The sequence below is a fragment of the Pempheris klunzingeri genome, chromosome 1 (assembly GCF_042242105.1).
Source record: "Pempheris klunzingeri isolate RE-2024b chromosome 1, fPemKlu1.hap1, whole genome shotgun sequence".
In the NCBI taxonomy this organism is placed as follows: domain Eukaryota; kingdom Metazoa; phylum Chordata; class Actinopteri; order Acropomatiformes; family Pempheridae; genus Pempheris; species Pempheris klunzingeri.
Window position 1 is genome coordinate 7,629,893 of NC_092012.1, and position 26,522 is coordinate 7,656,414.

Sequence of the window (26,522 nt, forward strand, 5' to 3'; positions counted from 1 at the left end):
TAAAACTAAAACCTGGAGAGACACAATTTGACGTTGTTTTCTGCTCGCTGGTGGTTTTGTGGCAGTTGTGGAGAGAAACAAATGATCTGTCTGAGCAGTGTAAGAGAATTCAACTAATTGATATAAACGTGCAAAAGCCTCAGCCTTCAGTGTCCAATAAAGACCTGCATACTACATCTCAATTTTGCTGAACATTTACATCAAAGCAGACATGTATCATAAAAAGAGGGCGAGTCAGCGAGGGACAGAGCTGAAGCAGTGGCTATAGGACGGTTGCCGTCACCAGAAATATATCATATTTCAAGCAGTTGTGCTGCATATACAAATCTCGAGATAGTTTACTGATTCAGCAGATGAGATTTTCTAATTTTGTGATTAAATAATATGATGCTTGGTTTTTACCTGTTATAAGCATATGTTGGCTATTGTTGCACACTGATGAGATTTTATTCTTAAACATCGAGTTGTTCACTTTAGTTAATGTTTTTTAAATTTCCCAAAAGACCTTTCCCTGTCAGAGTTTGTTGCATTCATGTGTATGGAGACACGCTATAGCTATTAGTTGTTGCTCTTTCAAAACATGCCTTCCGGCTGCTTACTTTCAGTGGAGAAAGTCGCATCTCTGCCTCTTCCAGGGTGGATGACTGTTGTTTACTGCATTTGACTGATAGCTGAAAAAAAAAAGATTATAGTTGTAACTTAAATGTCTCTGTGTGACTTTGCTTCATTTAGCCAGCAATTTGTTGAAACGAGATAAATAATGATAATAAGAAATGAGGCTAAAAATGCAAGGTATATCATACATGTTAACATGAGGCAGATTGTTCCTCAGCAGGTTAAACCCACTGGTGACCAGGAACACTCTAATTTAACCCGTTTGGTACAGTCATATGTTAGATCTACTACTGTCCACATTGTGACTCATTGTCGAGTTTTCATACACCGTATGTTGTGTCACAACAGTTGGCAGATAAATAGCGAAGATGTCACGTACATTACATTACAGAAATAAAAAGTACATGTTGTAAAGAATGGTCCTTTCAGTGTTACATTCTAAATAAAGCTTTATAATTGCAGATATATTATACCACCATGTAAAAATAATGTTTACTGTTATTTATTTATACAGTGCTTTACATGGTTGAACCAGGACTACATCAGATGTTGGACATTAAGTAACAAGAAGAAATGTCTAGATACGTAGATAAAGATATGTTTGAGATCAAATATCGCACCATCAGTGCAATGGCCTCAAAAACCCACTGGTGATTTAACTTCTTTATATATTTGCTGACTTGCTTAAATAAGCTGTATTGTTACTTTACGCCATCTCTTCATAGTTCCCTTCTAAACAATCCTCTTTACACATTTTAAAATGGGACTCTTGTCTCTGTAGTGTTACATTCCTGCCTCCTTCTCCTCACTTCTTCATCTCCCACCACGCCACACTACACCCAGCTAATCTGGAGCAAATGTTTTTTTTCCTCTCCAGTCCTCCACCTAACAGCACCTTGTTTAATACCTGAGGGACATACAGTGCGGCTCGACCTCCCCTACTTCTCAGAGGCGATAAAGCTAGTCTATGTGGCCTCCAGTCTACCCCCTAATCCACCTATATAATTACAAATACCTCTCTCCTCAGACACCTAAGCAATCTACCAGCAAATACTCAGGAGGGTGGAGGTGGCTGGTGGCAGAAATCAGATTAGGAGGCCTCTCAGCTTCAAGTGTTTTCTTATCAAAGACTAAAGACGATCAAACGGTGCATGGACACATACACGTAGACTTGGAGACATTCACACACATTCATCAAAGTACATTCTTCCTCCCAGATGGATACACACACACACACACACACACAATGCTAACAACTTAACAAAGGATGAAGGAGTTAAAATGAATAATTCTGCTCAACAATGCACCAACAGTTTGATGATGATTGTTTGCAGCGCTGATTGACCGATAAATGCATGCAAATCAAAACCTTTTTTTGACTACCATTTAAATTGCTGTTTATCTCTCCCACTGGGATGGAGCGAAGGAGGGTTCCCAATCACCCACCCATCCATGCTTGAAGCCTCTGGAGGGAAGAGGGGGAGGCTTAAGTAAACAGAAAAGAACAAATGAGCTCTGTGACGGCTCAGCAAGCACTGCCTCCCTCCTTGCCTTTCTGAATGCCCGTCTTTTGTTGATGGCTGAATAGGGGGCTAAATATCCCTTGAAATCAGAGCCAGAGCCACCTCTCTGGTTGCTATATTCTGAGGCTAAAGCCTTTCATATGCAAATGGTTACTGGGTCAGGATTGGTTCTACCCCAGTGGTTGATGTGCTATAATGGACATCACATTTGGGGTCAGAGGATGAGTAATGGGGCAATATTTGAGCTCCTCATCTTCAGTTCGCTTTTTGAGTCTTTGATTGTCCTTTTGGGTTTTTAGCATTGTGTGCTTATTCATGCTGCTTTGACAAGATCTCATTTTTTTTAAACCAAGGAGACCAGATGGTGTTCCATGAACTGGTGTTTAGCGTGGCAGGAAGAGGGGTTTGGGGTGAGAGTAATGCTTAGTTACAATTCACTGAAGGATTAGTGTGTGTGTGTGTGTGTTAGAGAGAGAGAGAGAGAGAGAGAGAGAGAGAGAGAGAGAGAGTGTGCATGTTTGATGAGGGCACATCTATGTGTCGGTGTGGCTTGGCAACCCATTCATTAGGACCTAAATCACCAACTAATACCCTGTGAATTCCCTAAATGGGTTGGGTCCTCAAAGCACAAGCACACAATCTGTGGTGACTTTAGTCTGATGTTGTTAAAAGCCAGCGGACATTCACACCGAGCACACACACACACACACACACACACACACACAAGCTTCGGTATACCAAATATACCAGTATATCAAAAGTATAGTTACAAAAAGCTGGAGTTACACCTGCTGTACCACAGCCTTCTGAGGCCATTTCCACACTAAGGAGGTTCAGTCAATCAAGACACTGTTTACATGTGAAAAAAACTTCCCTCCAAGCCAATATTTTCAGAACTATATCTGGTAAGACCTTTGGCATCATTTTAGAAAAGATTTCAAACTCATACACCAGCCTATATCTATACCTATATTTTGTACAGTTGCAGTTGCTCCAGAGCATTACCAATAACTCATGTAGGATCTGGCAATAAGCTAAATTAAACACGACCAGTTCAAAGAACCTCCAATAAATGAAGTGACGCCAGACAGTCAACTCGAGTCCGCCACCACATTCACATGGTGTACTTCTCTCACTGCTACATACAGGTACATCCAGTGCACCCTTTTGATTATGCCACAGTACTTAAGCTGTCAGTGCTCTGCTTGCGTTTTCGCTGCCACTCCTGCTGCTGCACTGCTAACCTGAAAGCTGTGCCAACACTGGCTGCTGCTTCTGGTGCTCATGTAAAGTTTCAAAAGCCAGCATCCACCTGTAGGGAAAATATTATGATCTCTCCACGCTCCCTGCTGTGCAGAGCTTGGTGCCTCTTTGTGGAGAGTGAGGAGGTCAAAGCGTAGACGGCAAACATCTGTCCTGTACATATTCTACATTTACACGGTAATCTGTTCTGTTTTAGCCACTACTTACAAAAAGTGACCACTACTGTTCTGGCTAAAGAATTCCTTCCAAGCAGAAGTTATTATCATCCTGTGCAACAAAGATTGACAGCAGTGAGAATGCACACTTCTTCAAAAGCAACTAATCTGTCTCACAATAGTCGTGAAAAAAACACTGGAAGAAATTGAATAGAAATAACGACCAGGATCAAACCAAAAAACAACATTTCAGCCATCTCAGAGAGAATAGAAGACAAAAAAAATCTTTCATATAGCACTGTATTAAACCAGCAGCAATCTGTCACTGCCGGCTTGTGTAAATGGGGAAGCTCCTAAAATCTTCAGACTGGTAGTTGTCATGGAAAAAAAAAACCTCACAATTTTCTGTAGCCTTGAAGAATCCTTGACTGACACTCAATAGTTTACTTAAGAGCAGCCAGAACATTAGCTTTTGTCTGTGGCAGAAATGAGGGCAATTACCTGTGCCTCTTTATGCCCACTGCTGTCTGTAATCTTGCTTTGGAGAGGCTGAAAGGAAAATATGAAGGGTTACGTACATCTACACTCCATCAAGATATGAAGCACAAAGTTTTTTTTTTTAGTTTGGTCAAGACAGAATAATAGAAGTCTTTGTAGGAAAACTTTCCACAATCTTGAACTGTCTGAAGGAAATCTATAGGACAAGGGTGCGTGCGTTACCAGCAGCACAACAGTAAACTGATGTTTTGACATCTGTTGAAACTGTAGCATCTCTGTGTGAAAAGTTGCTTAGCTTCATTTTCAACAGTGAATTTCTGTATTGTGATTTGTTTCTAAGACTTAGCATAATAGTATCAGAGTAGTAAAAAAGTAACAGAATTGAACACAGTAATTTGGACAATGTTATTGGGCTAATGTGCACCCCGGTTGCTAAAGAATATCGTAAACAAGACCTTGGTGCAATAAAGATCATGCCACATCATCTTGTTCAAGATAACACCAGTACATAAATGTGTTATATCACAATATTGATGATGTTGCAACATGTTGATTCATGGCACTTGTATATAGAGCAGCAACACGCGCTGCCAGTCAACAGCCAGGCTGAAGGTAGTTTTATAAGCATGTTTTATCCAGTTTGACCTGCGGTGAGTTATAATTAAGAACTGATATTAATCTGGTAACTAATATCACTATTGATAGGCGTTTTCGGTTAGTTCTTAGAGCAGCTGGAGGATCCCGCCTCTTTTTACTTTTTATGTCCACACTGCAAGAACTGGGAATGATTGTGTTTGTAGAACACCATTTATCTAAGAGGAACCTTGTGTGATAGAAGTGTAACGTGATTGGTCGCACACATGAGCCAATGCAGCACCAGCGACTGCCATTTTGAGAAAATTGGTGTAAAACTTAAGTCGTGTCGTCAACAGACAGCACAGAACACAAACATCAGCTAATAAAGGAAAAATATGGAAGGAAACAGTGAAGTCCTGGCTTTAATGAGCATATATGCAATGGGGGAAATCCAACGTGATTTAGACTCATCAAAGTGTGATGTTGCCATACCAACCGCAGGCCAGCTTATGACACTTCAGCAGCCCTATTGGTGGTGCGAGTGCCAACAGAAACAAATGCCCTGGAGGGTTCTTAGTTCTCAAGAGAGCTCCCAAGAATTGTCCGAACCGAAAACGCGTAATGACTGTAATCAGAATTTTAATATCAGTATGGAGCCACAGTTGTGCCTCTGTTTGCCTCCGTCTCCAAAACATCCTGGAGCCAGTTTTCCTGCAATAACACAATATTAATTTAAGGGCATGTTGTGCAGCACAATAAGGAGAATCCAGTAGAAATGACAAAGTATCGCTTTATTTGTGTGACTAAATTCTAGTAGCATAATTATTCTTAATCAAGAATATTTTTTCACCGCATAGGAAACCTGAACAGTTCTCAGTGTGTGTGTGTGTGATCATCGTGCTCTCAGAGTGTGAATCGCTGTTGTAATACCAGAAGCACAAAACCATTAAAACATCTCAGTTTGTTGCTATTTCTGATGCTGCCTCTTAATTAGAGCTGAGTGGCAGATTTGAATTAATTTGCATTTTGAGTGAAGGAAACGAGGCTCAGAGATAAATACATGTTGACATGAGATGACATTCAGCAGAGACTCTTAAACATCACGCACAATTTACTGTCAAATGTAATTCAAGTCACATTGTGATTTTACTATATACATACACACGCGTTCATTACCGACATACATGCATGTACCCACACACATACACACTTAGAAACACCTCTGCACTGAAAGTAAGTACTGTCAGTGCTTAATGCTACAGTATTGCTCCATTAAAGCCAAACACAACATTATTGACTGTATGTAAAAGAAAATCAGTTTTAATGCAACTGTTTGTTGTTATTGCAACAATGTCTGTGGATGGATTTAAAGAGGATGTTTTATTTACATATGTTGTAAATTGCAAGTCATCGCACTACAAGCAGAGCTTCAACAGCCTCAGTAAGCATTGATTTACCAAAGTAAATGATGCCTGGACATCTATGTTAAAACCACAAAATGTGTAACCAAAATAGGTTACCCATCACCAAGGATACAGTCTCAGGGTTACATGTAGCCAAGCTTATCTCACTAGTTGACTGTAGTGTCCAATGAGTAGTTTTAATCTCTCATCACATCTCATCCAAGTTCTTCTCTGTAAATCCAAGCAAACCTGAAAATTAAGCTTTTCTCCATGTTTCTCCTCTGATCTCAGATCTGCCTTTTGCAGCACAGCAGTCAGCTCAATGATGGGTCTATGCACACGCTCAGAAAGATGCTGAGGTTTGTCTTCTGTCCAAATACGTATGTACCACAGCTCAGTCCACAATACACAAAGTGCAGCATGTTGGCTGCGTTTCAGCTATGACAAAACTGCCTATATGTGTTTAATAGCAATTTTCTAATAACTAATTACTGGATTTACTATTTTATCTGTTACACTATCTGGTATACTTTTCATGGTCTTGGTCAAATCTTAATGTTACAGCATATAAAATTTACATTTTTGGGAAAACCTCTTCCTTTCTTCACATGACACACACTTTCTGCACAAAGCCAGGTGTACAATGCTGTGAATATCCTAAAAGTCCACTTACTGAGTATAAATGAGAGGAGATCTTAGCTGCTGTCCCTGTGCTCTCTGGCATCTGATGTAAATCTACTTACTCCTTCCTGGTTGATGACTTTGACCCCATCCCATTACCCCCTGTTATCATGTGACCGACAGCAAACTAGACCTTATCAGTACCCGACCTCTCTTCTGCTCTAGCAGCTGAACGGGACAGAGTCCCTGCAGTCTTACTCCAAAATCTTGTGGAAAGCCTGAAACCAGAGGAGTGGAGTCTGTCACAGCAGCAGATTAATACCCACTGTTGTGGTGTCCACATACTTTTGGCCACATAGTGTTGTGATTTGTGAATTATCACTGCTAGGCTGGGAAGCGTCTGGACGGCAGAAAGGCTGTGTCTCATTAAAAAGTCAATTATTTGATTCATAGTCGTGGAATTGATAGATAAACGGTTTGGAGGGGGGGTGTTCAGAGTTGTGTGAAGTGATTTGTGTGTGTGTTGAGTATTTGAGTGGTAAACTACCCCAACCCCCAAACACAGGCACACATACATGATCACTGCATGTCTTTCTTTGCTGTCACCTACTACACACACACATGCACACACACTCACACACAAAGTGCTTTCTCACGCTTTTCTTTTCTCTCTGACACACACAAACACACAAAACCTTTTGCACTCTTCCCGAGGACAATAGCTGTGCAGTGAGGTGAGACTGCAAGAGGAAAAGCATTTATCCTTGCGGAGTAGTGCTGATGACCCTCCCTGCTGGCTCCCCCTTGCTCTCTCTTGCTCTCTTTCTCCCTCAGGGCGAACACAGGAAGCTTTTGTGTCGGCTGGACGGAGTCGGTGGGGGGGGGGGTGCAGGGTTAGCAGCAGGCGGACCGCTGTCACACCACACACAGCTTTTTCAGGACACAGGCTGTACTTTTGACATGTGTCTACTGACATTACCCATGATGCCACCCCTCCTCCCCCTCTCCCCTGGCTAGGGTTGTCTCCTCGCCTCACAGGGGTAATGGTGTGTGAGACAGGTCGAGAGAGGGAGAGGGAATGTGTGTGTGTGTGTGTGTGTGTGTGTGTGTGTGTGTGTGTGACAGAGAGAGAAACAGGGGAGACACAGAGAGAGAGGAAGAGCTTTTTCCTTCTGCTATTCTAGAAATTGCCAGTTTGCTATGTCAGGTTTTCTCACAAGCAGAGCAGAGATAGAATTTGTTTTACTGTTTCTATTTGTGTTTAGAATCAGTATGTCTGTATGTGTGACTTATGTTTTCTCATGTAAGCCTTATTTCTTTTCTCATCTCCTCAACATCTCTTTGATTTTCTTATTTTAAGAATTAAAGGGAAGTAATGTTCACGACTGCTTGCTAGCTGATTCTCTGGGGTTCTTGCCATGAGGTTTTTTTGTTTAGTTTAGAGCTGTTTCTACGCTTCCTGAACGGATGATTAAGACGGGAAAGATTAACATTCCTTACAACTCGAGAGCGTTCACCTTATCGCACAGCTCAAAACAGATTTATGACAGCAGGGTTGATGGTGTGATGGTTAAACTTACTGGACATGTTCAACGTAACACTACATCCAAACTTAAGTTTAATTGTACTGAACATGGACTGGAGGGCATCCATATTTGTTTTTGCTTTCAGAAAAATCTGATCATTCTGGTTGTAATTGCAGTAACTCTCACTCAAGCACTTTCATGGTGTGTGTTGGCCTCTGCTCAGGCTGTGCCTTGTCATTGACTAACTGACTATCTGACTATCACAGGCAGTAACAGCTGAGTAGTGGAGTGTCCAAATTGTCAGTATCAGTAGAATATCACATCTCTCCATTTTGCCAGTGTGTCTGCTGGGCAATTTGACTGTAGTCATATAAGATTTAGTGGTTTATAGCTCAGTGTTACACAAACGGGATGAAGGTCAACAGCTCCAAGGATGAAGGTTGATGATGGTTCTCTGCTGGAAAACAGTTGATTGGCCATATTTGGTATCAGCAGAGATCAAGGCGTTTTTCTGGACTGTTGTGGTGAAGATTTATCTGACCCCGAAGGCAAAACTCTTGATTTACTAGTTGACCAACATCTCAACCTTCACTTATGGTCTTATGTCCATGGTCACTTTTCCCTCATGTGGTATCTAGTGGGGAGTTCAGACAGGACGAAGCCCGCTGAGGTTGTTCAGGCATCTGATATTGTCAGTGTGTAACCGAGCAAGCAGCAATATGCTGAGATGAAGATATTTTCAATCATACATAACATGTATTCCTGGATAGTTCTTGTGCATAATTGTTTTTGTTACTGATTGGAAAAAAAGAAAACTGAATATACATGCCAGTTTTTTTTTTTTACAAAGCAAACCAGCGTTAATCATCAGTGACAGACTTGGCTGATTATTTGATTAGTCTCACTGACTTAATCCAGTTTTCAGAGCAGTATTATATTCAGTCCGGTGTTTTGACCGCTGCTTTGAATTCCTGTTGGTCGGAGTGTCCCTCCGCCACACTGACTGCCACACTGAATGGGCAGTTTCCCCTCGCGCCTCTCGCTTTGCATAAAGCCCATAGAAATCCCAGGAACAGGCTCACACTCATTTGCCTGTCACATTAACTTGGCACCTCACTTTCCTCCGGCCCTTTAACTACTGTGACCCACCCAAACAAATGACCTTACAAACAGCACAAAGCCCCCTGCTTCTCTGTCGGCCTTCCGGCTTCATTTCTCTTCTGCCTCTCTACGATGACCTCATCTAACGTTCACTTCCTCTTCCTTTATCTTTGTTTTTCTTAGTTAGATTCCTTCTTTACTTAACTGAAAAATAACTACTTATGTTGTATGACTAAGTTTCATTAATAGGAAGTTGCTTCAGAAACATGCCATGATAGATCCTCTATTGCCATGTCCACTTCACTGAAGGACTGGGACTCTTTGAAAGCGCCATCAGGCAGAGCCGAGTCTGTCAGCTTGACTTCAGTTGATGTTTGTTATGTAACTGCTGCTGAGTCAGGTTACAGTTGAGCTGCAAGATACATAACAACTACAAGGAAAGATGTATTTACCAACTTCTTAGTAATACTGGCTGTGATGGGTCTAATGTGTGACTGACTGACACATGTTTACAGCCCCTTTCAATCTTCCCTGACCACAAATATACAACAAATTAAACTGCCTGTGAAACCTGACATGAAATGTGATCTTCCTGGTATTCTTTATTTGTTGAACCTTATGATAGTATTTTCTTGAAATAATTTGTTAGGTTCATGAAAGATTTTTCTTGCCAACCAAAATAACCCAGTTTTTAGTGTGTGAGTTCTTTTGACATGAAAATGTTCAGTTATTGTACAACTACTTAACAAATCAATAACTGCTGGCAGTATTTATTTAAACATCATTAAACAAGTGGCTATCAAAAACTTAGACGTTAATAGACTTTGAGTGGCAGAATGTAATAGTATATTTGTATAGTGGAGCAACAACTATTGAGCTACATATATATATATGTATATATATATGTGTGTGTGTGTGTATTTACATTTTATTCTGCAGTTCTGCATTGTAGAATGATAAATAGTTGAACCTTGATCTTAATTAATCACAATTTCTTTATGATTAGTAAATAAATACCTTTGGGTTTTTGGACTGCTGGTTGGCCAAAACAAGCATCTGAAAATGTCACCGCGGGTTTTGGAATATTATGGTTTCTCCTATTTTCTGACCTTTTACAGGCCAAGCGATTAATAAAGACAACAACAATCAGCAGATCAATCAATAATGAAAATAGTCTTAAATTGCATTCGTAGTGTAGATCATCATTCTGAATATGTTTTTATAATTAATTAAATTTCTGATGAGAAATTTAGACAAGTATTCTGACCAAATACCTGATGAATGTGTTGTGCCTTGCCTTATGGCCATGTAAAAGAGCGGCCTACATGTACCTGGAAAAGCCTAACAAAGGAACAGACTGTGATATTGCCAATGTGATATTGCCAATAACTAAACTTGCTCCATCCAGTGCACAACAAATGTAAGTCCTAAGCACTGTTTAGTTCTGTTTTGGTCTCCACCAGCTCCTGTGAAACATGCCTGGCTCTTCAACTGCTAAATTCTTGACTTTGTCTTCACCAGACACCGGTTTACGTCATGTCTTTGTGATTTCGTGCCAGCAGGCACCTTAACATCCTTGTTTGCTGTAAAGAGCAGCAAATTAAATGGTGGCGCTGATGAGAGCGATGAGACTCAATCGTACCGTCTGAATAGCTGGAAAACTGCAGATTTGCAATGGATTAGTGTGTTAATATGGAAAATACTACTTCATGGAGCCTTGTCTAAGTTGCAGGGGGATAATATGGAAACCATCACATGATTATTAACGATTATTCCTCAGTATTTTTGATAACCTTTTCCTGCTGTGTTTCACCCTACTGAACAGTCTCCTTCAGAGCTTCTCTGAAGTGGCACTCTTGCCCTGTGATCCTAATTATCTCTGAGGACATCCTCGTTACAGCTCCAATTGATGGAGGAGGAAGGAAGGAAGTTTATAATCATGTTCAATTAGTGCTCCCTCACATTTTATCTGAGCCCTTCCACTGTGCTAATTACTTATTTGTACCAATTATTTGCTTTGCTGAGCTTGTTAACCCCCGTGTTCACCTTGGCAGTTAAAGCAATTGCTGTGAGAAGTGTTTCACAGTTTCCCTTTTACAGGTCCCATAAAATGAAAAAGTGTTTTTGTTTTTTCTGTTCTGTTACTTCATGTCTGTGAGCCAACCGCTCTGCTGTCTGTTTCTGTATATCACTTACTTTGTGTCACAAATTGCATTTTAACTATATCTGTGGGCTCATTACTCGACATCCTGTCTCAGTGTGATTTCAGTTTGAGCTCACCCCTCCCTCATTTCTCTCATCAAAGATGAACCTCTTTGTCCTGATATAAACATCCAAAACCTTCCCAATGACACAGACCTGTATTTGTGGTCTTATGGTCTCCACCATCGTGAGCTCTTCTCTCTGCTTCAAAACACAACATTATAAAACAACAAATAAAACGTGTTCCTCCTCTTTGTTTTTTCTGCCTCCTCAGTGAGAGTGGGTGATAGAGGAGTCGATTGACCCTCCAGTCTGAAGTCAGGATTTGTTTTGTGTGCTTTATGCATCCTGCTTTTGAACTCTAAAGGGATAGTTCACCACAAAGGGACTTCTACAGATTCAACAAAAAAGATGAACGTGTTATGAGCTCTAGAGGTGCTGGTAGGTGGATTTCGTTACCCATGGACAGAGCCAGGCCAGATGTCTTCCAGTCTGATTTGGCTGGAAGCAAATGATCAACAATTAATCGATATTGACCAGGATCAATTGACTGATAAAGTGATCAATTGAAATCTAAAGCTTCAGTCAAAGATCCTCAGTTTCTAATGGAGATGCTGAATTCCACTGTGTAGTGTGAAACAGGCCAGGAGCCAGGTCTAAATCTCACGATGTTTTCTGCTACTTTTTTTCTCCACTATTATTTCTTGTTAGTTTATACTGTGGGTCATCACAAGGTCATCACGAGCACCACCAACTAGGGGCCGTTTGGTCTCAGGGGGCCCAAAACCTCTTTTTTGGGATATGTTCATTGCGAATGACGTAAATTGAAATTTGCAAATAAGTACTACAATTGCATAAATAGTCAATTGCATCATAGTCATGAAATTTGGAGTATCCTGAAGTGAAGGGGAAAAGTAGCAAAATGTATATCAAAATATATCTTTTATATACAGTCAGTGCTGACATACCTGCTTTTCGGTGTACAGTCATGTGACTGTTTAACACAGGAAGCCTCTCCCTCTGTTTTTTACCTGAATCCTTTCAAATCCCCCTCCACTCCCTCCTGGACAAATAATTTAGGAAATTCAGTTTAAGCATTGTTCTCATCAGTCTGTGATCAAAGACCAAGGGAAAGGCTTTTACAGTAAAAGCATTGAATAATGCATAACAATATGAAAACTCAACTCACACACACACACCGTGACACACAAAGCCCTTCTCTAATTTGAGCCCCTGATCCCCTGAGTGGGCCCTTGTGTCTGGCAGAGACTGATGAAAGCTTCTCATCTTAAGGACAGGTCAGAAGATGAAGCGAGGACTGAATGCTATCAAAGGGACCTAAATGACCTCTGGGTGCTGAAGCACCAGCGCTCTCTGCCTCTACACAAGCTCCCTTTAATCTCCCACTGCTCTCCCAAAGCACTTGGTTAACCAGTGAGTGACAAAGAAAAGAGAGAGCTTCTCATTTTATATCTGCACTCTATCTTTTTTTTTTTTTTTTTAAAGAATATTGCACCCTCAAACACTCAGTTTGTCTTCAGGCTACTTGGTTCAGCCCAATCGATATGCTTATAGGAGCTGGAGGGGATACACGCAGAAGACAGATGTGGAGGGGTGTAACTGCTGACAATAAGATGGAGAAAAGGAGACATGGAAGAAGAAGATGAAACCATAAAAGTCTGTCTTGTGAGAAAAGAGAGAAAAGGCTCATCATTTTGCCCTCCATTTTGCCTCACGGCGCTATAAAAGAGAAATGAAATCAGAAGGCTGGCGGGTAGAGGAGGCCAAAACCTTTGCCTTCCCGCTGAAATGGACTGAGGAGAGAAATGGAGAGGAGAGAGGCAGAGCGCCCTGCATCACTTCCCCTTCACACCAAAACCTCTCGACTGTCAAGAGAACAAAAACACCTTGCATCAGGATGTTACAGGCCGAGCCTTTCAGAGTGGTTAGACGGCTTCACTGGAGCACAGGCAGCTTTTAGAGGAGATCAGGGGGAAATGTTTGTGGATTGAAATGTTTGTGACATGGTGAGACGTCTCACCATGTTCATCCATACACCCCATTTCCACCCAGTATTAAAGGATTTCTTCACATTGTCTTAGTCTTAGAAAAGCACTTACATGCCCATATGTGCACATGTACATATGACACGGCATGTTTATACTGGCTGTGAGGAGATCCCCTCTCAAGTTAGATCCATGGTGGTTTCAGTCGTCCACAAACTAATCCCAACATTATACCAAAAGTAATCTGAGGCCTCAGCAGTTGTCAAATTAAGTTGGTATCTTCCAAAGTTTTTAGTTCACCCATTTTGTTACTGTGCTGCTCAATGAGAAAACAGGAAAAACGGGTCATTTTGCAATAAAACGACCAAAACTCTGTGTATTCGATTTGACTGAATCCGATCATTGAAGCCTCAAACTTGAATTTCTACCCAGAATGAGGACTGCATCACCTACTCCACATTGAAATCAGTTCAGGAACGGATCTCTTCACATTCAGAGAGCACCTGTGATGTACTGTAAATTGTGTTAAGATAGACTTGAAAGAAATGCAAACCCATGCTTTAACACGTCTACCTGTAGATAAGTAATCTGGATAATGACATCTTATAATGGGCCTTTGCATTTATATTTGGTATCAGTTGTCATGAAGTGTTCAGTGAAATTGATTTGGCAAACATTTCTGATTGTGGTGCATGCTCAGTGGCAGCTGTAGTGATGCTGCAGTAGGGCTCTTATCTTTCCTACGCTGACCACCTGTGCACATGGTGGGAATCAAGGGTTACAGACGGTGAGCATCTTTTATCTCCGCTACAACTAATAGAAACGTTCCTCTCTGTGCTAGTTCAGTATCAGGTTACTTCTGGTATTTTCTGTTTTATTGACTGAGGCTATTGTTCAATCCATCCCCCTCATACATGCAGGTTCAAAGGCGTCTTTCTGGCTCAATCATTTTAATGGAATTTGATTTTGTACTTACTCTTAAATTACCTCTTCACCATCTGTCACCTAAAAGTGTTTTGAAAGAAACATAATTCTGGCAGGACTGCATAATAAGAAAACATTTTTAATGAACGTATTTGCAGATCGCTCTCTGTAATTATTGGTTTATGGCAGCCAAAGTTCTGTTCATGCGTAGTTTGGGTCAAAGCACTTGGTTACAGTCAGAGTACACAGAGAACACTGAAAAATCGACGGAGACACAGGACAGGACATGTTTACTTACTCAATATTTAATCCAAACCACTATCTTTACTTAGCCTGAACCTGCGTGTTGTAGTTTCCTAGATCAATCCTGTGATACGCAGGACGCCGTCCCTGGTAAAAAAAAGCATCACCAGTGAACATTATCGACACAGAAATTAAGTTTTCTCCAAAACAAATTTGGCAAAATCATTCAGTGATGTATAAACATAATGTCAGACATGATCACACAAGGACATCTGCATGTCCTCGAGCTGGTTCGGTTCATTTGAATGTATTTGAGGAGAGTATGTAGATGTCTGCACGCACAGCTCAGCCATATGTACAGAGCCTTTTGCCCACACAGTTAGGTGAAATGCATGGCAAAGAAATCGCCCCATATTGCATCCCTAACCACCCGCTCTCCCCCCCTCTCTCACATACACAGTCAGAAATCGCAGCCTTACAGCCAGCACCCCCACAAAAGTGAAAATGAATGCTCTCACCACCTGTGGTGGGAGCAGAACAAGAGAGTGGGAAAGGACGTGGGAGGGGAAGAAAGAGAGAAGGAAAAGACACGGGCAACTGTTCAGGGCGATGAGTCAGTAGAGCAGCATTCACAGACACTGACATTAATAGTATATATCATGAGTAATCTTATGGAAGCCTGTGCTTGACAAAATACATCACAGTAAATGCCAAAAGTTGCAATTCATGATCATATTGTGGTCACTCTTGGCGTGACATTTTATCCTCCAAACCGGTTTCACAATCATCACTGACATCAGCAAAGCCACAAATTCCCAAAGTAGTTTTTGTCTTTTTCTCAGGTGTGTGTGGGAGTGTGTGAAATCTGAGTGCGACTGAATGTGTCTCTGCTGGTTCTGTGATTCAAGTGAGGCAACAAAGTAGTCACTCTGTGTGTGTATGTGTGTGTGTGTGTGTGTGTGTGTGTGTGTGAGAGAGAGAGAGAGAGAGAGAGAGGGGTTTGGCAAACCACACAGATCTTGCGTTGTGTGTCTCATCCCTCCCACCATTACTCCTGTCAGCAGGCCTGAAACCACAAACCATCCCGTCTGGAAACAAAGCCATTAACTCACAACAACCGTCTCTGTCTCCCTCACACATTTTCCTTCAGTTCAGAGCTCCTCTCTCTGTCACACTTCACTTGGTCCCTATCAGTGTGTGTGCTGACAAATATATTAGATATCTGTGTGTCACAGCCATGACATTTAACTGTTCCCATTACTGAAATTACACCTACAGTAACGACTTGCTTTCTCCGTCAACACCTCCATTTGGTCCCTCTTTTCAAAGCTCTGAGAGTTTTTGTGAATTTACAAGATGAACATCAGACTGGATTGTTCATGAATCCAGAGACGACGACAAATGTTTACACATAAACGGGGAGTCTCTACATGGGTCTGCTACGACCTCCAGCGAGGGTCATCAGCAGGATCCTTTTTGGCAGCCTGAGAGGTGTCATCAGAAACAACACATCTCTGAGAAATGTACAGCGCAGTGAATCAGCTGCATTTCTTCACTCTTATACCTTTTCTGTAGGTTTAACAACTTACTTTGATTCAAATGTAATCGATACAAACGTTTACAACTGGAAGTTGTACTTCAACGATACAACTTCAAGGATCCCTTACATGTGTTACTTTCCTATTTCTGTATTACAGTTGTATCAGCGCTGACTTTTCACTATCTGTGTGTAAATACTACTTAAGACAGCAAATATCATTTAAATAACCAATTCCTACTTATGTTTGTCCCCACTTTAACATTTATATTTTAACCCATAAAACATTATAATAAAAGCCAATAGCTCCGCCCATGACAATCACCCGTCAGGTTGAATCCGTCCTCAGCGTCTTGACTCATAAACAGCTCAGGATGTAACAACTAAACACTGACGTCTTTAATGCTGTGTGTTTTCTTCTGTCAACAGAGATCAACATGAAATTCAGGAACACGCCCAACAACATTTGGCCTCCAACGCTGCATTGTGAACCTCACACGGAGACGAGCCAAGCGGACAAAATGAGTCCGTGGTCACACTGAGGTGAGCCAGAACGTAGCATTCAGACACACACCAGCAGCAGTAGTCTTTTAAGGCCCTCAGATATTGGTTTACTCTCTAACTCGTCTGACATGCAATAATGTTGGGAGTTTTTAAACTTCCTCTTCCTGTTTTAGTGATATGATACGTTACATAAAAACCAAGTGTTAGAGGTTCAAAGGTCACACCTCCCCATTAACCTCACAAAAACTTGACCAGATTTATAACATTATTTGAATGTGTCTTTTCTTATGCATTCGGTCAACTGCTCACTTTTCGGTGAATTATACTGTGTGAACATGAAGGACAAATGCTTATGTTTCTATTTTGTTGATAACTTTCAATATATCGGGTTTGAAACTACAGTAATCAATTTATAAAGCACACACTTTACAAATGCTTTTAAAGGAATAGCTCAACAAATTTTGTTTTATTGCACCAGACTATTTCTTGGCCGGGAGCATTGACTGACTTTCATGTTTCCAGTTGTTGCGATGTTGTTGACAGGCACCAACATCTTTTTTACTACAGAATAAACACAGGAGATAAAACTTTTTAATTAATGAGCTTTACCTTTGGACAGAGCCAGCCTAGCTTCCTCCCCTCAGTAACACTAAGATCAATACCTCCTGACATATTTAGTATATAAACATGAGTGGAATTAATCTACTCATCTAATTCGCTGCAAGAAATCAAGTTGCGCATTTCCCAAAATGTTGAACTATTCCTTTAAATGTTGTACGTGAAGTTCCCCATTAGTTGCTGAAGAATTTGAGGGTCAGTCACAAGGAAATGGGCCATTCTACAAAAACTGTTTTATTGATTTATTAACAACTGTACATTTCTTTTCAGTGCTGACAGCATTTGCTACATACTTTGGTGTGATTCGGAGGGACAGGCGCATTTCGCCCCTTTTATTTTCTTGTGGGAAATGCTGACAGGATCAGGAGCACAGTGTACAAACCAGAATTATTCACTGTTGTCTTAACGTCAACAAGAGAGACATTTGATTTACTAATTGTTGTATTTCTGTTGCCGTTCCCTCCTTCCTTATGGGCGATTACGTCTCTCTGCCTCGCCGTCATGGCCAGCCAAACATATTCCAGGAATATTGATAAGATACAAAAGGGCAGAAGGGGTCCAATAGCACTGATTGGACTGTTTGAGTTTAGTCTGTAGCCGAGAAATCAATGGTGCAATTCAACATCCATATTACGTCACGTTAGCAAAAAGCACATTGTCATCCAGTTTGTGCTTGCTGCAGTGCTTCTGTTGCCAACTGAGGTCCAAGGGTCAGGCTGAACGCTAAACATTCCCCATCTCACTTCATCTAACAAGGTAAAACAAACGGGGAGAAAGGTAGCACAGACAGAAATGTACACTTTAAAAAGGTCTTTTTATATATACGAATTAAATTTACATCCATCTCTCTTCCTGAATCATAGCGTCCCGCTCAGCCCCAAAGTGGTCCAAACCAGCCGAGGCTCCGCCTGAGTCAGCGCACTCCACATTTCCATCGTCCGGTAAGAGCAGTGTGACAAAAGGCCATTTTAAAATCTCCACAAAAAGTCCTACTTACAAGTTTTGTGTTCTTCTGATTTCTGAAAAGGTCAACCTGGAGAGTGTGCTTTAAGAAAAATCAATGAGTAAAACTGTTAAAAAGTTCTAATCTATGCTCTCCCACTCAAATATCATGGCATAAGACAGAGTGGGCCAAAAAAAAAAAATCATCACAAGTACACCCAGGACATGAAAATATATATATTTTTATAATATATATAAAATGTCTTTTATTTAATCCGATATGTACACTTTTCACAAGACGTCTGGGGAACGAGGTTCTCAGAAATGAAGCGCCGCTTCGTGGGGTTAAACCCAAATACTCTCAAAGAAAAAAAAGTAATCAGAAGTCACAAAAAAAGTGTAACCCAAAAATAAACCCTCCAAAATAAAAAGGACAGAAAAAAGTTAACTTCTTTCCAGGCCAACAACTCCATCGATTTCCACCATTTAAGTTTCCCAAATCTGTAGTTTGCGTCAGCTCGCTGTAGTCCACAGATAGATGGTCGGGGAGGCACACGTAAAAGTCATCCGATCGGGAGCCTCCCGTCTCTCTAGTAGATGACCTCGTAGACAGTGGCCTTCTTGTCTCCGGATCCTGTCACGATGTATTTGTCGTCTGCTGAGATGTCACAGCTCAGGACGGAGGACGACTCCTTCGACTGTAGAGGTTTAAAAAATTTAGTTAACAGTTTTCATTTCTTTGTGATTATCACATTGTTGTTCCAGTTGTTTGTCTTATGCAGCATGTTTAACAATGAATATAAGAAAGGTACAGATGGTTACTGTTGAATTAGCTTAAGTTCTACAGAGGCTTCACTCTTTGGATGTGGTCCAGTTGTTGTCTTACTAGATGCTTGTCACATTAGCTTGTATCGCTGACGTGAACCAGAGCTGGTGGAGCCTCTGGTGTCACTCAGAAAACATTCTGGTTTTCCATTAAGCGACAGTAACACTGTAACCCCTGACTGAGCTTAACGTTAAGAATAAACTTCTGAATCATGCATCAAAAAACTGCTGTGCTGGCCCTGATGGATTGACTTAAGTTAATTACAAAAATGCTGCACTTATCTTAATGGACTTTTACTTTACTTTATATTTAACAATAGAGCTGCAATCAAGTTATTTTCATTCATCATATTTTCAACCTCTCAGTGACATCCCAAGCAGCCAGGAGACTTTGAGGTGCGATAATAAACATAGTTAAATGAAAAAATGATGCATGATAGAAAGGATACTATCTTGTGAAATCACCTCCTTGTCTCGATTTAAGACCACTAAGGTTGTGTTGTAAACTTCACAGCGTTAAGTTGAGTTGTGTGTCTGTGTTTATTTTAGCTACCTGGAATATGCTGGCACCATAAGGAGTCCTCCATGCATTCAGCAGATTGTCCTTCCCTGTGCTCACAAACCATTTACCTGCAAACACAGAACAGACATCTTGAGAATATAACCTGAAGGTGTGTGTGTGTGTGTGTGTGTGTGTGTGTGTGTGTGTGTGTGTGTGTGTGTGTGTGTGTGTGCGCTTAGACACACACAGTCGTGTTTGTCATCTCCGTCTTTTTAGGCTTTTGATAGAGAGCATAATTACAGCATTACATCATCAGATAACACACGACTCTGCAATAACCTTATCAATGGCCCTAAAAGCCTTATTGAGGAAAATACCATTACATTAACAATCATAAAATGCACATAATAAGGAGCCTCGCACCATTTCCACTCTGATAATTATTTAAATCACCCTCTGATTAATTACCCAACTGACTAGTTGGGTAATGATTTAATTAGTGACAGCAAGAGCTCTGAAGCAGTCAGCGGCATCTGAATTAACCCGTTGTGTGTCGGCGGCGGCGGCGGTGATATGAGACTGTGCTCCAGGGGTCTTGTGAGGGGCAATTAATACTGACAGTTCAGGCAAAAAAAGAATGTGAGGCGATAGTAAAACCTAATTTGTCTGCGCCTTAAACTTGAGAGCAGCTGGTCTGCCCAACAGGCAGAATGATCTGCACTGAATGATGAGCCTAATTGTAAAATAACAGCTTCCTTGTTAATACAGCTACAAGCCTTTGTTATGCACAGTACAGAGAGACGGGAGCAACACTATTTACCACTCAAAACAAATTCTCCCAAATAAACAGCGCTCATTAAAAGTTCAGATTTAAAAAAAAAAAATGTTCTACAGCAAAAATAAACAGCGTTTTAATCTCACTGACACTCGGCAAGTGACTCAGTCACAGTATGTTTGAATCATTTCAGCATCTACAGACACTGTTTCTGTGTTCGCTGGTGCACAGAAGATGTCCCCAGCTGTAACAGCTCAGTCCAGCTGAACACTGACAGTAAAGATCTGCCCATCAGACGGGGTTCACAGATGTGTTTCTAGCAGAGCGACTGTCAAGACGATCCTGAAGTGATTGTCTGTCTCAAAATGATTTTGGCAAGATGAGAGTAACAGAAGTGGAGAGATAAGCCGCAGGACCGTAGCTACAATTTCAGAGAATCCCATCCACTTAAGAAATTACAGACTCCTCCAACTTTAAATATTCTACATTTTATACATTCATGCAACTGTTCAGTTATATTTTCTGTAAATTCGCCCTCTCGACTTTATCTACATGTTGTTTCAAAGCCTTCTCTCCATGGCCAGATTTGTATTTCCAGTGGAGAACACTAAATTCCTTTTATATTTGTCTAAAGCCTGTAAGATATTTAGTGTCACTGATACCAAAATGACACTTAAATATCTCAACAGAAGTAAGTAAGCCCATAAATAGGACATCTCTTGCCTGATGTGACCCCATCAAAATCTTAACAAATCATCCATTGACAAACATGAATATCAACAACAACTTTAATGGCTGTCTGGCGAGAAGTAGACCAAACCATCTCGAAGCCCATATTAAGGAGCCTCTTTGCTTGTTACTTACCACAGTAGGCGAACTTAAGTGAGAGGACGCAGCTTTCGTGCAGGTGCAGCTGGTACTTGTCAGGCTTGGTGTGGTGAAGCACCTCCACGTTGCTGCTCTCCATGCCCACAGCCAGCCATTCTCCAGTGGGACAGTAGCCCAGAGAGAAGATCTGCATCAAGGACACAACAACGCGGCTGGATTAGCAACGAGTGTTCATCAGTGTGTCCTCTGCGTGTGGTTGCTACATCAGGAATGTTAGTAGACGCTGTACTGCATGCATTTGAGTTATACTAGAGGTGCAACGAACCATTGATCTGGATTCATTCAACGTTAAATCTAATACCATTGATTATTTATTACAAATATATTATGTAACCTTACATTTCTTAATACCTGCATTTTATTTAAAAACTGAATGGGGGCAGCTTCCCTGAAAATAATGGCAGGTGAAACACTGTTTGCTCTTTGTGAGTTGATATAAATGTAACTGATTGTATTAAATATGACGTATGATATTGTCCCTAATCGATTGCAGGTCGATGCAGAATTGAATCAAATATCAAATCGTTGTCCAAAGACGCTAAATAATATGTATGAAATTTAGATTTTTATTCCTATTTTACACAGGTTTCTCTGTACCTGTGAGGTAAAGTCGTGTTGCTGGAGCTGCCGTCCCTCCCTCAAATCCCAGGAGCGGACAGTGTTGTCGAGCCCTCCGGTCCACAGTTTGGTCCCGTCGTGGGAGATGTCGATACAGCTGGCTCCATCTGTGTGGCCCTGGAACTGTCTGGAACACCACAAGACACCAAACATGAAGTCAGGAGCAGAGAGGGAAGCCCTCCCAACTCTAACAATGACGTTGTTGGTCAATTGTTTTATTCTTCAAACACAGGGAGCTGTGTATTCAAAGTGAGTGAGTTCACTATTTGTTGTGTGTCGATAAAAAACAGATATCCCCTCAGCCAAAGCACTGACCTAACGAGGGTCTGGTTATGGAGGTCCCACACGGCGATGTTTCCATCTGAGCAGCAGGAGAAGCAGACCTTGGCGTCGGGACTTATGGCCAGTGCGTAGCAGGCTGGAGCAGAGGAAGTGAGCTCGGCCTTTATGCGGGGTGTCTGTGAGGCCAGGTCCCAGATGGTCAGCGTGCTGGCCTCGCCACCCACTATCAGGGTGCGGCCATCAGGCAGCAGCTTGCAGGAGCGGATGTAATTGTCCCTGTTCTGGAACAGAAACAAGCATCGTCACGATCTTGATAACTGGATGTAATTTATCTGGAAATCTTTCAATATGTGAAAGATCTATGTGAATGGGATGACATGAAGTTAAGAACAAACTCATTTACAATTCTGTTGAGCAAAAGAGATCAGCTGCATACATAAGTGTATTCACATCAAGACGGTCTCTTCTTAAAACTTCACTCGTCAAAGCAAAGCTCCTCTTGAGTTTAAGACTGCTGCTGCCTCCAGTTCGTGTTATAGTGAAGATGTGGATGTCAGCTTTAACGATAGAAGTAGCAAGAGAGAGGGGGGGGGGGCTACAGCTGTTGGCCAGGCTCCAGGAGAAGGGAAGACAGAGATCAATAGGACTGTGGAAGCTCTTGGTCGAATTAAAATAGCACCCTGATGGCTTTATAAGACCCAATTGCACTCTGGACGCACCTTAAGGGTGTTGGAGGCCATATGAGTTGAACAGCATGAAGCCGCAGTATCAAAATGAGAAATGGGAGGCAGTTGGGAGGAAGTAATGAGCTGGGTAATGGCAGACAGGGTTGGCCAATCAGAACATCATTACTCAGCAGGCTTTTTTTTCTCACCAAGGATTATTTCAGCGCAGTAGTGAGACACTTTGCTGAATTATTCACATCTCTGTCTGCTGGGATCTGGGAGAAAGCTGCGGTGGGATGTGGAGTCAGGCTACATTTGATGCTCAAGACAGTCTTAATGAAGGAGACCGTTTGCAGAGAACTCATTAAACACGAGTATGTTATGTCTCCATTCTGCTTGGCTGCCTTGTTACCACTTTGAAACATCTTCAGTACGAAGACAGATCTGAAGCTCTGGAACAAACATTTCACATTTTGTTGTGCCGTGACTTGTAAAAACAGAATAATAGTTACCAGGCAGTCGAGTTGCGACACTGGACTCTTGCTGCCTGGTTGGCTGATGTCCCAGATCTTGACACAACCCTTGCCACCGGTGTAGACGTGACGTGTTGGGTTGCTGATGGTAACAGCGCACACCACTTCGCCATGGCTCAGTGTGTTGATCTGGCGAGCGTGGCGCGGGATGCCCGGGCCTATCAGTGCGTCTGGAGGGAAAGGAACGGGCTGCATCTGACCATCCGCACTAACGTGAAAAGAATAAGCTCTGCAGAGGACAGACGACGGGAAAGATGGTCAGGGTGAGCAAAGACATATTAGCTATCTGTTAATAATAAAACCCAAAACTCCAGATACTCACGGTTTTCCTCCAGAAATGGACGTGAGGCTGGCTGGTAGGCCTGGAGCTCTCATGTGAGGATGAGGATCAAACCCTGCCTGCATGATCAAAAAGAGCCACGAGTTAAGAAACAACCAGTAACCTGCAAAGATAAATTACACTAAGCTAATATTCAAATTGGAAACCACGCTCCACTTCATCTGCTGACGCCCTGAGGAACTCTTGTACCACCTTTCCAGGCAAATCCCTTTAAAAAGGCGCAGATTCAGCTTCATTGCATACAGAGAAGCTTTACACAAGGCTACATGTTGTAGCCTTGTGTAAAGCCACTTGCTAATGCTAATGAAAGCCTGGAAGATTTTCAAACACGAAGATGTGTTTGGGGGGGTGCGCCTTTTTTTTTAGCCTTTAGAATGCTAACTAACTAACATCAAAGTAAAGGAGCTGGGCCCTCTCTGTACTTTCTCATTATGTACACACAACAAGCTGCAGCCAGCCAAGCAGAAATATTCACAATGAGTTGTGGAAATATAGGATGAATGCTTAAGTTTCTCAAAGTCATTCGGCAAGTAGACTTTGCAGCCTACAGTCTTGGAGGATAATTCATACAGAGACTGGTGAGGGCTTGTTGTGTCAGACTGATGGAGGAGGAATATATGAATGAGTATATATGAAGAAGAGGAGCTACATTCATTCACTTGTGCGCAATAAGCAAACATTTGATTCATAAATTTTATACGGAAGCTAGAATAGTTACAATTGGTGAGCGTCCATAAGCGGCGGCAGCTGCAGCACTCATCTGTGGTGAAATGAGACCCGGATAGACGCCTGGGCTGGTCAGGGATCCGTTCATCTCGTGATGACCCATCATAGCAAACGGGGTGCCGTAGGAACCAGCAATGGACAGAGGAGTACGCAGGGCAGGAGCAGCTAGAGGAGGGGAAAGACCATTTTAATTCAGTTATAGGAACTGTGCAGAAGGGAGAGACAATGATTGACATTTGGAAACACTAAACTACTGTTCAGTACAATGAGTGAAGGGCTGCAACCAAAGATTATTTCAATTTTATTCTATTCCATGACAACTGGACAAGCACCTGCTAGTTTTCTCAACTATTGTTTCCCAGGTCAACTATCTCAGGATTATGTCATCATGAATCAATCTGCAGATCATATTCTTGGTGGATTGTTTGGTCTATAAAATCTTCAAAGATTTTTGCTTGAATACATTTGTGTGACTTTTATATTTGTGTCTGTATTAGGCATATGATTGTTTTCATTTCCGTTTCATCAACCAATCAACTCGTTTGACGTGCAGGTCCGCACTGTTCGTTGAGATTTCAGTAGTTCTCAGACACATTTATCTTAAGTACTTTTCTAGTGAAAACATTGAGTAGTATAATATCTTTTTGTTTGTCAATAAATGAACTGCTTCAGATTTAAATGAGTGTGACAGTGATGGTCCCTGCGTACCTAAAGCCTCCATGCCGGGTGGTTTGCCCATCGTCATAGGCCGTAGTCCTGGAGTGGTGCTGGTTCCTGGTGTTGGGGCCTCATTTCTTGGTGTAGGTGTGTTGGACTTCAGGCTCGGTGTGGACGACTTGTCGTTCTAAAAACAGAGATACTTTTTAACACTGAGTGTAACCTTGTTTTGTGCCCACTCAGTGAAAGTTCACTTACTCTCACTCTCAGCCACACACACACAAACATGAAACAGCGTCTATGCCAGAGTAAAAAAATCCCCCAGTGAGTCAAAAAAAATCCCACTGGCAGAGAAATCCAGAGTGACAATCCAAGTGGACGGCTCAAGGTAATCCAATCTAACACTGACACTTCATTACAGCCATGGTGTGTGTGTGTGCATGTGTGTGTGGGGTGGGGGCATAAACCTTCGCTTAGAAGTCAAGCTTGTTAAGAGTGGCTAGACAAGCAAGATGGTGGCTCAAACACTTCTCTCATAATTAATCCATCTTTCTTCCTTTCCAGATCGAGTTGGAGCAGTAGGGGTTTAGCCTGGTGACACACACTAATGAGCGTCAGAAAGAAGCTGGGTGTCATGGGAGGTGGAGGGAGGCAATGTGGGCTATAAATCTATCCTAATCCTCAGTGAAATGGTTTATGTAAAACTGATGCATGAGGATTGTTTTAGCCTGGTTAGTGGGAGCTTCAGTATCAGAGAACATGGGGGGTGGAGGGGGAGAAGATGAGTCGAAGCAAGAAAAGAGGGAGACAGCAGTTCCCTTGCTGCCGTGTCTCTGGGTTATTTACAGCCTCAGGCCCAGGAAGAAATGACCATTTATTGAGTAAGCCATAAAGGAGATTGAGAAGAGTGAGCCACAGGGTTTGATTTCCTGAGAGTGCATCCACCCTCTGCCCCTTCAAGCCCCTCACAGCAGCCCACTGCTAAGCCTCCTGCGTATTAGTCCTTCACACAGACACCCACTTCACTTGACAAATGCCCTTTAGTCTGTCAGCTCACCCTTCACCCCCTTCACTGTAACCTCCTTATTTCATCTCCTCTCTAGTCTTTCGGCGTGTCCTTCACACTCACGTGGGCGTGGTCCTTCGCTTTGGAGGACGGCGTGCTGCCTGAGGAGGCGACAGAGGCGGGGCTGTTGGGGGCAGCATCCTTCTTCAGGACTCTTGATTTATCCAGGCCGTTTTCCGGAGGAGAGTGAGCGGGGCTGGCTCGAGGGGTAGCTGGATCCTACGGAGTTAAATGAGACAGACAGAGAGCGAGACTGAGCAAACAGACCGGAGGAAAGCCACTGGCATGTACATGTAGGTCAAACAAACTGGGGCCTCATGTGCAAACACAGATAAATATACTCGTGCGTGCTCGTACTCTCCCTCACACACATACACACACTTTTCAT

At 42.0% G+C, this 26,522-nt stretch overlaps 1 protein-coding gene across 3 annotated transcripts in view; it reads right to left on the bottom strand.

Moving 5' to 3' along the window:
* Positions 1 to 17,528: 17,528 nt before the first annotated feature.
* tle3b (TLE family member 3, transcriptional corepressor b) overlaps positions 17,529 to 26,522 on the bottom strand; it is a 32,005-nt gene continuing 23,011 nt past the window's right edge. For all 3 annotated transcript variants that reach the window (XM_070835259.1, XM_070835177.1, XM_070835096.1), the window contains 10 exons: positions 26,198 to 26,353; positions 25,120 to 25,255; positions 24,404 to 24,576; positions 23,668 to 23,744; positions 23,325 to 23,574; positions 22,181 to 22,428; positions 21,845 to 21,992; positions 21,224 to 21,374; positions 19,636 to 19,712; positions 17,529 to 18,955 (listed from right to left, as the gene is read on the bottom strand). In XM_070835259.1, coding sequence (XP_070691360.1) covers positions 18,848 to 18,955; positions 19,636 to 19,712; positions 21,224 to 21,374; positions 21,845 to 21,992; positions 22,181 to 22,428; positions 23,325 to 23,574; positions 23,668 to 23,744; positions 24,404 to 24,576; positions 25,120 to 25,255; positions 26,198 to 26,353 — 1,524 coding nt within the window. In that variant the 3' untranslated portion in view covers positions 17,529 to 18,847. The remainder of the gene's footprint in view (positions 18,956 to 19,635; positions 19,713 to 21,223; positions 21,375 to 21,844; positions 21,993 to 22,180; positions 22,429 to 23,324; positions 23,575 to 23,667; positions 23,745 to 24,403; positions 24,577 to 25,119; positions 25,256 to 26,197; positions 26,354 to 26,522) is intronic.